Here is a 10949-nt window from a genome sequence, read left to right as displayed (position 1 = left end):
ATTTCTACTCTGAAGCATTTGCAGGTAAGTGCTTTTATATGTGGAACCTACATGCAGGGTAATGAGGGAGAAAAATGATGACATAGATAATGTGCATCTGTTTTTCAAAAATCCATTTTAATTGTTACATTCCAAAGGGGATATATGAAAGTTAGTCATCTAGCAACTGTATACCTCTTAAGAGAAATGAGTACAGAATCACAGATAAAAAAATACACTTAACTCCCAAGATGACAGGTGCTCAAGAAAGTACGTGCCTTACACCATCAATCCAGACAAACGCATAAAGATTTTTATTATAAATATTTCATCATATATCTCCTGAGACTTTACCCATGAAAAGAAAGGGAGAAGATTGTTTTAAAGAGATATCATACACATACAATATATTAAACTATTAAAGCAAAATAAAACAAAATGCCAACACTGTCTTGATGTGCACTGCATTTGAGTTTATCTACATCACAGTAATTCAAGTATGCAGCTCAATGAGTCAGTGTCCATTTAAGTTTTGCCTTAAATCTGCAAACATCACTTGACATACAAGCATCTTGAAAGTATGAGTGCAAGAAACCAAATGATGAATACAACCAATCAGGAGTTCATTCTCTGATGTGAAAACTACACTGCAAGATTTAGATTTCTAGTACCTAGCATTAGTCAGCAGAAAAAATCCAAGTATATTTACAAAAGGTCTTTACATAAAGTGATTAGTGAGTTGTAAGTAGTTACTGTGTTCCCAGGTACTTTTTAACAACGTAAGTAGTAGAGAGAAATATATAGTCAAAAATCACCATAAAGTCACAACTGTGAATAACGTACCACAGTGGCAAACAAAGCTACCTCACGGTTTGTTTTCTTTTCAGTTTTATCAGTAAGAGCCATTTGAAAATGCAAAGGTTTTTAGCTTCTGATTAACTAATCTTTTTAATTGCTTCCACTCTAGTACATTCTTTCAAAGTTTAAGCACTATTTTTATTTTTTTCAAACCAGTAACGAACCATTTATGAAAACCCCTTTGAAGTGGCAGGATCAGGAAGACATAAGTCAGTTCTTTCAATTAGTCTGCTTTACTTCCTTGGAGTTACTACTGAGAGACAATTAACTCAGCACAACATGACGGTCAAAAACAGATTTGCGTTGCTCTTGGACCTGCAACTTCCAGCGCTGTTGGGCATATTCCACTTTGTTCAATACATTGGCACGGCTCCGAGAACGAGCCAGCACATCATGAGCATTTGCAAAAGGCTGGTGATCCTGGAATGACAAAAATCAATAGTTAGACCTCAGCAATTCCAACGAGCAATGAAACTGAAGGTTTTATTTTGTTGGTATTTTTTTGCTTTGGTTTTTAAGGTAAAACAAGCTATTTTAACCAGCTAGTTAGCCATGATGACAAAGCAAGTTTTTGTAGTTAAAACAGTTCTTCAACTTTTCATTCAAAGTAACGTCCACTGATTTCTTCATGGCACAGTCAAACCAGTCTTGCATCCATTATTAGCTGTCGGGGACAGAAATCTAGAATAGACCCAGATGCCAGGGACCTCCTGTTAATGTCATGAAAGCACTTCATTTAACTTCACTTTAACCGTGAATTAGAGAGTCAGTTCACTGCCACTTCTCGACCTGTTACTGTAAGGTGGTTCAGGATGTTCACACAAAGATCCTATGTAAAACCAACACACTCCAGTGTTTACCAAACTAAAGCCATTGTACCAAGCTGTCCAAAAGCAAAGTGTAAATACAGCTGTTCAAGTGACAGAGCTCAACAATAACTGAGGGCTTGTTTAATATTTACTCTCTCTGTTTTCCAACAGTATCTGCAAAGCTGTATTTTCTACTAGTAAATAAAATCAGGTTATAAATAGTAAGAGTTGGAATTGAACTTATTTGGTCGTCAAGATGTTTTGGACAAAGTCGTGGTTCTAAAGCTATGTCAGAAAGCATCGTGTATACAATGCATAATGAAAAAAATAACTACGTCCCATGTTAAATAACTGATTGCCATTTGGTGCATATAAACCTCGTATAATTTTTGTTGTTGTTGTTATTCCAGAATGCTTTTGAAGATGCTTGCATGAATGGATACTGTATTTGTGACATGATTCTGTGCATAGTAGCTCAATGATGATTCTTAGCAGTACAAAGATTATCCATTAAAGTAACGTCTACAAGTCCCAAAGCCACACAAAGGCCTCTCTGGGCTAGGAAACACACTAAAACAGAGCAAGAGACGATCCCTGACCCAAAGAGCTATGACCTTACATAAAAGATTATGCAGCTGGATATACCTAGAATGGTAAGTTTAAAGATTAGAGATCACTTTATTCACAGGGAAGCAAAATCACAATAGCAACATACTTCCACCATAAAATAGACAGAGGAGGGGAGAGCATTCAATAAGCTAGACTGTACTGGCTAGTCTGATAAGGATCTCAGCTCAAAGGATAGCTACTGTCAATTTCTAGGTAAAAAAACATGAGGAAAAAAGAACTTAAAAGCAAAGAGGTCTCTCAAAGTGGCTTAAATTTACTAGTTGCCACTGCCACCAACGGGCAGTAAGAAAAAGCAAGCACATTAGCTCAAAATCGAGCAACAAAATCAATGCGGATGATATTGCCAGAGCAAGACAAGGATGAATATTTGAAGAACTTGCAAGAGGGAAGGCAAGGAAAGGGCTAAGCCATGAATCACCTTCACTTATTTCACATTCACTGTCACAGATGGGACGATGTGAAATGAGTAACATGAACCAAGCAAGAAGATTAAGTGCTTTTTGTTCCAAGCACTGCTGCAGTTATAAGTACTAGTGACTCCACAAGCACACTTAAGAGTCACGGTAAATTACAGCAAAACATAAAATTGATTAAGATGGATCAGAATTTAAGATAATTTCATTCTGCAGTTAACATGAGCTCTGCCACTGGATTTATTTCATGTCCTCCCTCCACCTTCACTCAGAATTCTAGCCCAGATTTAGAGGTATTAAAATAATTTATCTAAGGTATAAAATAAAAATAATTTGTTTCAGGTATAACATACAGCACGTTCATTTAATTCAAATAGCAATCTGCCCAATTTTCTGTATGGATGCAGGCAGAAAAAAAGGTCGTTCAAACCTCTCCTTTCCAAAAAATGCTAACAGCCTCCTGCAAGTGACTGGGAAAATATTAAGATGTCAACACATACAGAGCATGTCTCCATATAGTATGTGGGAAAGTGCAGAAACAGTGGGACACAATAACAACAGTATACCTCTGTCAGAATAAGCTCTACTTCGAAAAACATTAGGTGAAATTTGGGTAATCACATATTTTTGTTGTGAAATCAAAGTACGTAAAGGTGGCAGAGCTAAAAAAGGCTATTATCTTGAAGGAATGACAAAAACATCCTTAAGGATTCTATTGTAAGACACTAATAAATGCTAATCTTTCTGATTAGCTCACATTTATTTCAACAGTACTTACTATGAAGTGCTCGTGTCTGATGAAAGACTTAGGTTAAGCAGATGGAAAGCCTTCCTGTTTCATAGACTGGGTTTGGTTTCAGAAATTCTTTCTAAGGCTATGCCACATCTGATGTGTACTTTACCAGCAGAAACAGTGCTGCTTAAGGGCTCAGTATAAAAAGTACATTGATGCTGAGACTTCTGCAGTTTTAGCATTTCATGTGGTTCAACACTGACATTTAACCACCAACCCCACTGCTGTTTAGAATACTTTCCCCACATTACTTTATGGCAATAACTTTCCCAAGCATGCCGATTCAACAGCTTCATGAACTACAAACAGTTAGAGAGCGATAGTCTGTATTTTCATACTACTCTAAGTCCCTCTTCAAGACAAAAATAACCTACTCACACCAGTCTTCCCCATACTAAAGCGTCTCACGCTTTCCAACCAAGTTTCATAAGTTCTTGCCACTCCCTTCCTGTAGTGGTACTAAAGAAAATTTTGTTCCGTTTTTATCTGAAGCCAAAAACAGTGTGCTGAAGATGGCAAAGGACAGTAAGAGACAGGAAACTATGCCCTGTCATTTGCCATTGATGGACTATTCTCCTTTTCCTCACGAAAAAGGCTTCTCTGATCTGTGAGAATGTATTAACCACATTCTAATTTTCAGTTGTAATACAAAGAAATTATTTCAGCATCAGTCACTATATTCTTTCATTACAATTATTCCTTCTTGAATTTTTAGCATCAACAAATCCAAACCAGAGCAACAGAAGATGTAACCCCTCAGCGTAACCCCTCAGCGTATACTTTGCTTTTGTAACCAATTTGTATAAAATTTGATCTCTAGGGAGACTGTATTGATCATCAACATACCAGAATTCATACCTCCTATATGAGCTTACTTCCATTCCTCTGTTCCTTTGGTTAGGACAGAATCTGTGTATAGAGGCAGGGTAACAAAAGCAGTCCTCGTGACTACTTTTTAGCCCAGTGAAAAATGAAATAGTGGCTTCCACAGTCATCATACAGATTTCTGACTCCTGTGAAGACCATCCTCTCCCTTCAGGAAAAGGAATTTATACTGCCATGCAAAAAAAGCTGTTCAAAACAGTTATGTAACAATGAATCATTCCAATCTTTACATTAACCCAAATACACAAGCAGTCAGGTGAACTCACCCCAATGTCTTCATCACTCTGTATGAGCTGTGAATGTCCAAAAAGACGTCTCTTCAGTATAGGTTCCACCAGTGTAAGGTACACCATGTACAGAAGAAGTAGGCCCAAAATAGACAGGTATATGATGATTGTAACCTGCACAACACAAACACAATTTACGCCAGAGTTGTGCCATTACCTCCACAATCTCTCAACAGGCTGCAAGGACCAAAGGAACAGTACAAAGTTTGTGATGAGCCTGTTGGCCTTTAGTAGTGTCACCAGATGACTTAAAACCCACGCACAGAGAAGAGCCATCAATTTATTAAATTGGCATTACAGTTTTGGGACAGACTGATAAATTAGCTTGAAATAAAGTTTCTCTTAATGAGGCCTTGCTAAAATCCTGCGTTATCACTCTTAAAATAATTTGGTGTTATTTCACCTCAATCAGACCACTGTTCATAAGGAGCATTAAACTAGGGTCACAAATTTAGGGGTTCCTGCATGATCTCCATTCTCTAGCACACATCTGCCGGGTTAGACTGCAAACAGTCACAGAGGCCAGTAAGAAAAATGGAAAAGAGAAAAAGCAACAAAATACTAGAATACCAAAAAGAAATAATAGAGCAGAAGAAAAGATGTACTACACAATGTATTCACCCAGACTAAGGCTCAATGGTTCTAACAGGATGAGAATGTGAATAAAGAAATCCCCTGCTAGAGCAAACATGATTGATTTTGCTGATTTTGCTCTTTGTAGCTTGCCAAGATAGGAAGAAAATTTGTATCAAGCAACATAGCTGAATAATGAGACCCTCTAAAACAGTAACAAAAATATAAAGTCCAAAGCTTGACAAAATACCCTAGAACACTCAGAATTTCAGCAAGGTATAAAGCTTAATTTCAAAACTGGACATCTTTGATAAAAGGTTTGTGAGCCTACTCCTTCTGCTATAGCTTGATATTATCATTATTGCTCAAAACAAATCATGAACAACTATCAAGAAAAATAAATAAATCTTAGACTGCTTTAGAAAAGTTTTCCCTTCATAAAGGGTGTTTCTCTAAAAGACCATAGATATATTTACTAATCAGTTAAAGGATTTAACGTATACCAACAGAATTACATTGTTTACCTTAATTGTGACAGAACTTCTCTCTTCATATTTGCATTCACAACGTAAACAATATGCTTCTACATCAGGTCCAGGGACAGGCATAGGCTCAACCACATGAAGACAATCACTGAAAAAAGACAGGAACTGCTCAGTCAGTTCTGAGTTGGTTTTACCGTACTTTGCCCCTATGTAGGCAGTTCTCACATCTTCAGATGCATGCAGACCCGTTACATGGGTTGAGAATTGACCTTTGCTTAAGTACAGCTGTTCTAAATTATAGATATTCAAGAATTTTTTTAATCGTTACTCCACTATTATTTTACTTAAACAAGAAATTCAGCTACTGACAAGTTGCTAAACAAGTGTTTAAGATCCTTCTAACTAAACACAATATTTTGACTGGAAATAAAGCTGTCAGCATAACAAATCCAAGGATTAGAATCCCAGCACACATGCATCATTTGACACTGCCATCTCAGATTAAAATAAATTCCTACTATTATGCACTCTTTTTCTTCATACTTAAAGAGCTTTATTCTGGTCTTCCAGTATCTAAAAGAAGATTAACCTCTCCTTGGTGTTCATGAACAGAAGTTCTTTTTTCTTAACACTGGGTCTTACAGGCATTAAATAAAATTCATTCTCAGATGAGTTATTTCTTTAAGCAATGAGATACTGAATAAATAGCGTTCAGTTTTAAGCACTGGAACTGGATGTGAAAATCTACTTTGACTTAAAGATTACAAAATATAAGACATTTCTCATGCCAAAAAGTGTGGTTGACAGTATTACTGACATTCCATACCACAGCACGAAAATCCAGTTGCCATGAGACAACTCCTTCCACCAATAACTTATAATTTTGATCTTTGTGATGACTCAGGTTGGTTGTTCAGTTAATATTCTAGGCTCTCAGCAGAGCACTTAGGGAACAAAAGCATGTTTCACTTTCATCCCTGTCAACTCAATGTCAGCAGAGTCAGAAGCAGGTAATGAAACTAAATGCCTGATATGACACCAGCAGCCTATGATTTAACACTGCACTGGGCTAAATTAAAATGCTGCAAATCCACATGGCCAGATACCAGTTAATCTCTTCAGTTCTGTTTGTATTTCTTCCTCATAACTAAAACTGTTGAGTGTCACGTCACAATCTCTGGAAAGGAATGGAGGGATCAATTTTTCCTTTTATTTGTCACTAGAATTACAATCTCCTCTGTGAAGGAGTGCAGTACTTAGGATGCAAAACCAAAAAATACAAGTTATGATCTCATGAGATTGAAAGTTTACATCAATATGCTGCTTAAGTATAGAATAAAGCCTGCATTTTGCTTAGGTACAGTACGAAGTTTGTTACTGTAAATATATCATATATTAGCATCAGCGAGTTTTTTCTTTAGTTCAGTGTTTCAAGTGGAAAAGGCTGATCCTTTTCTAAAGGATGTTCCCACTCAACTGCCTCTGCCTTATCACATTCTCCCCTGTACCCACAGTAACAGCATCAAGGAGGCTAGGCTAGTCAGAAGTGCAGCTTCTGCTCAGATTTCCAGTTGATCCCACTAGTAGACAGGGTGTCTTCCCTCCCACCATGTTCATGACTACCAAGGCAGTCAGCCTCTCATACATGAAATGCCAACACATTTCTTTCAAAGTGGGTTATTTAACTCAATACCACGTACTTGCCAACACATCACTACACTTTTCTAGCGCATCATTCATCAGGACTGGACTGCCTGAAATAGTTCCATGGCTAGAATGGTGAATGCTTTTATTGGCGTCAGAGCACCCTCAGCCCACACACGCTAATGTTAGCACAAGGCCCTGTTTGCTAGTCTGTGAGGTGGGAAGAACAGTCAACTCCACTGAAAGAAATGAAACACCTAAATAAGAATATCATGATGCAGGCTCCAGGTTCAATATTAAAAATTATTTTGTTATTTTATGTCTGCACAAGTAGGCAGTAAGCAGTCATCATACTGTACATAATTCATAGAGCCACTAAAAATTGATCTGGCTCTTGTGTCATGAGTGACTGATCTAAATGCCTAAAGGATGGTGTAGACCACCCTGTTCTACACAGTAACAAGTCACTTGCAAGATGCAGAAGCCCAAGTATAGCACTAAACTTGTCAATCTCATTGCACATGAACCAGCAATCAAGCCTTTTAAAATCAGCAAGAAGGCATCTCAAATAGAAGATCAAAACCATAAAATGTTACCAGGTGGCCTCTTAAAAAATCATCTCAACAAAATGAGATTTAAGATAGGAAAATAGATTTCTGAGATTCTGTAAGCGTCAGTATCTGTCACCATAAGATCAGTGAAGAGTTCAAAGGTAACGTTTCCTTCAGTCACTGCCAATCTTGATTTAAAGGGAAATGGGGTCTTTTCTGCTAGTAAGACAAACACCAACAATACCCACTGAAAAAAAAAATCTACTTCCATTTGCAGAGGAGTAATAAACAATAAAACCAGTAACGGCGCTGCTCTGAAATGCCTGCTGCAGATGCAATTCTCTTGGTATGTCTCACTATTGCAACTTAATTTGCCAGTAGGCCTAATGTTGTTAAGGTAATCATATGGGACAAAATAATACTTTAGACTAGACAGCACATTCAGTGTTCATTAGCTTAGATTGAAATTTACAGCAATGTTTCTTACAATTCTTCTGTAAATAATTTAATAAGTTAAGGCATGGCTCTGTACACATTTGTATCACTAACTTTATTCCTGTAGCTATTTCAGTGGGACTACTAAGGGGCATGAAAAGTTCATAATCAAGTTGCTAACCCTCTGCTACTCAACAGACTGAAAAGTCGTTTATTAATTCTTAATGTTTCTGAAGAAGAGTCAACATATCAAAATGTACCTCACATTTTTATAGGTTGATCCAAGAATTCCTGAGTATGTCAGACATCAATGCAACTTTAAAACATGCCGTTATAAATGACTGTCATCCCTCCTTCTTCCCCAGCCCCTCAACCCTGGCCACGTACAACAGTCCTCAGCTCAAAGAGGTCTAGCAAATGCCATAGCTGGCCTAAACACTAAAATAGAGCACACTTGTGACACAGAAAAGCAATTCTTCTCTTTCTCGCAGGAAGCATAGGCTATTAGATGGCTCAGGCCATCTCATATAACTGCATTCTTTGGCTGTGACTCTGAGGAACAAATCTCCAAAACAATCCCTACGTGATAGTACAGGTTTCAAGAGGAAAGAAGAGAGAATGCTTCTGAGTCTTAGTTCCATGCATATGCTTCCTCGCCATAATGCAATTTCTTATCACTGAACTCAACTTTAAACACCCCTTTTCCCTTTCTATGATAAATAAACAAGAATGTAAACAAGCAAACCGAAATAGAAGACAGAGAAAAATTAAAGATTTCAAGCCTTGTCCCTTGCTACAGCTGAATTCCAGAATACTTTTAAACGTAAAGGCTCAACACGTTAGGCAAGAAATGTAATTTCTCCTGGCATCACTACAGGACGCTCACGTATAATCACAGCAGAACACATCTTTAACCACTAAGATTCTTTATAATTTCTGATTACAAACTCACCAGTCTTTCTGTGAAACATTTTTGTTGTATATATGGCCCGAATGGTCTTTGTAAGGAGGGCAGATACATTTACATCGGACATCCTCAGAATTCTATAAAGAAAACAACATGCTTAGACCAAATCATCATATGCAGAATAGGGCAGAACGCAGAAAGCATTATGTTTATGAAATGCACGAAATGTTCAACACTTCTTGTACGTGCAGGTATCTTTGAATAGTCTTTGAAAGTACTTGCAGGTATCTTTGAATAGTCTAACTCAAGATTTCTTTCAAGTTTAATAGCTGCCTTTCACAATTACTGACATAGAAGTAACAAACATAACAATTTGTCAAATAACACATTTTTGACAGCAAATACAATACATTCTTCACAAGAAAAATCATGCTTGGTCTTGTTTTTATGAATTATCACACATTTAGAAGTTACTTATGTTGATACACTTAACTATTCAATTTACGAAGACAGCAGTGTACATCATGATGAGCTTAAAGCAAGAAATTCTTGAAAGAATATTAATCCCAAGTGAGGGTTGGCAAAGAAACTTTTGTGGGTAATTCTGTCATCACTGCAACAAAAATAACTTTGTGAGGAAAACTATTTGACAGACTAGCACAACCTGTGGTCCTCTTGTCTTAAAGAGCAGCAGGATACAGTGCAGTAGAGAGAAAAGTACAAAACTGGAATTCCAAACAAAGGCAAAGTAAATGTGAAAAATGATAGACACTTTTAAACAAGAGACAACAGTTACACCTAGCTTATCTTTAGTCCAAGGCAACTCCTGACAGTGAAACAAAATAATTCCTTAAGAAATATTCCTAATAAACTACTATACTGAACGATCAAGTCAGAGTAACCCCAAATGGGTGCAGGTCAGCACAAAAACCTTGACCACGCTACACACAAAATCGTTTCTGGCCTTGCTACAGGAAACTCAAATAGCAAGTTACCGTTAAAAAGGAGGAAAATCAGACATAGAGGCACCCTGACAACAGGTAAGCGTCTTGCTATTAAAAACCAAGACGCTCTCCCTTAGCCAGGCAGCAGGATCACAGCGCCCTACAAAGCACCGCCGGCAGCTCCGCCGCGGCCTTCGCGGCGCGCACCGCGCCGCACCGCCCCTACGGGAACCGTTAACAACTGACGCCCCGCGCGGCTCCCCTGCGCTCACCTTGGCCTGCGCGCCCAGCCCCGCCAGCGCGGCCAGCAGCCAGCAAAGGCGCAGCCAGCCCCCGCCGCCGGCTGCCATGTCGGGCCCGGGGCGCCGCTCCGCGCCGCCGCCGCCGCCGCCGCCGCCGCCGCCTAGCCCCGCCGCGCCGCCGCCATCACTTCCGCCTTCCGCCCAGCCCGCGGCGGGCGGCGTCCGGTGGCGCTCCCGGCCCGCCGCGGAACTGCGGCGGCTCCGGGTGGTTCCGGGGCGAGGGGGACCGGGAGCGATGCTATGTTTAGAAAGTTATGTCTTCTGTACGCGAGAACCAGGATTTTTAGTAATAGGAAGCACAATCAGGGCTAAAATATATACAAGATTTAACAAATACAAAAAATAAAAATAAAAATGAAAAAAAGTATAGAATAGAAGCTGTTTTCATTTGAAACCATAAGTAAACATTCTCCCCTTCCAAAAGCACTCCCCAGTGTCTGACTGGGAAGAACAA

The 10949-nt window shown here is 38.7% G+C and overlaps 1 protein-coding gene across 1 annotated transcript; it reads right to left on the bottom strand.

Moving 5' to 3' along the window:
• Positions 1–98: 98 nt before the first annotated feature.
• On the bottom strand, positions 99–10631 carry TMEM9B (TMEM9 domain family member B). Its single transcript, XM_035550168.2, has 5 exons — positions 10466–10631; positions 9295–9386; positions 5752–5860; positions 4634–4768; positions 99–1257 (listed from the first exon to the last, which is right to left on the bottom strand). Exons 1-5 carry the CDS (start codon positions 10541–10543, stop codon positions 1102–1104), a joined length of 570 nt encoding a protein of 189 aa, XP_035406061.1. The 5' UTR covers positions 10544–10631; the 3' UTR covers positions 99–1101.
• Between the last annotated feature and the right edge of the window lie 318 nt (positions 10632–10949).

This window comes from Cygnus atratus, chromosome 5 (assembly GCF_013377495.2).
Source record: "Cygnus atratus isolate AKBS03 ecotype Queensland, Australia chromosome 5, CAtr_DNAZoo_HiC_assembly, whole genome shotgun sequence".
NCBI classification, from domain to species: domain Eukaryota; kingdom Metazoa; phylum Chordata; class Aves; order Anseriformes; family Anatidae; genus Cygnus; species Cygnus atratus.
The sequence above is the reverse complement of the archived record's forward strand: the minus strand, read 5'-3'. Positions and strand labels throughout refer to the sequence as shown.

Excerpts from the sequence above, each read along its gene's own strand:
- TMEM9B (XM_035550168.2), bottom strand. The coding sequence starts at position 10,543 with ATGGCAGCCGGCGGCGGGGGCTGGCTGCGCCTTTGCTGGCTGCTGGCC. Across the intron at positions 9,387-10,465 it reads GGCTGGGCGCGCAGGCCAAG|AATTCTGAGGATGTCCGATG; the intron begins GTGAGCGCAGGG and ends TTTTCTTTATAG. Across the intron at positions 5,861-9,294 it reads AATGTTTCACAGAAAGACTG|TGATTGTCTTCATGTGGTTG; the intron begins GTGAGTTTGTAA and ends GTCTTTTTTCAG.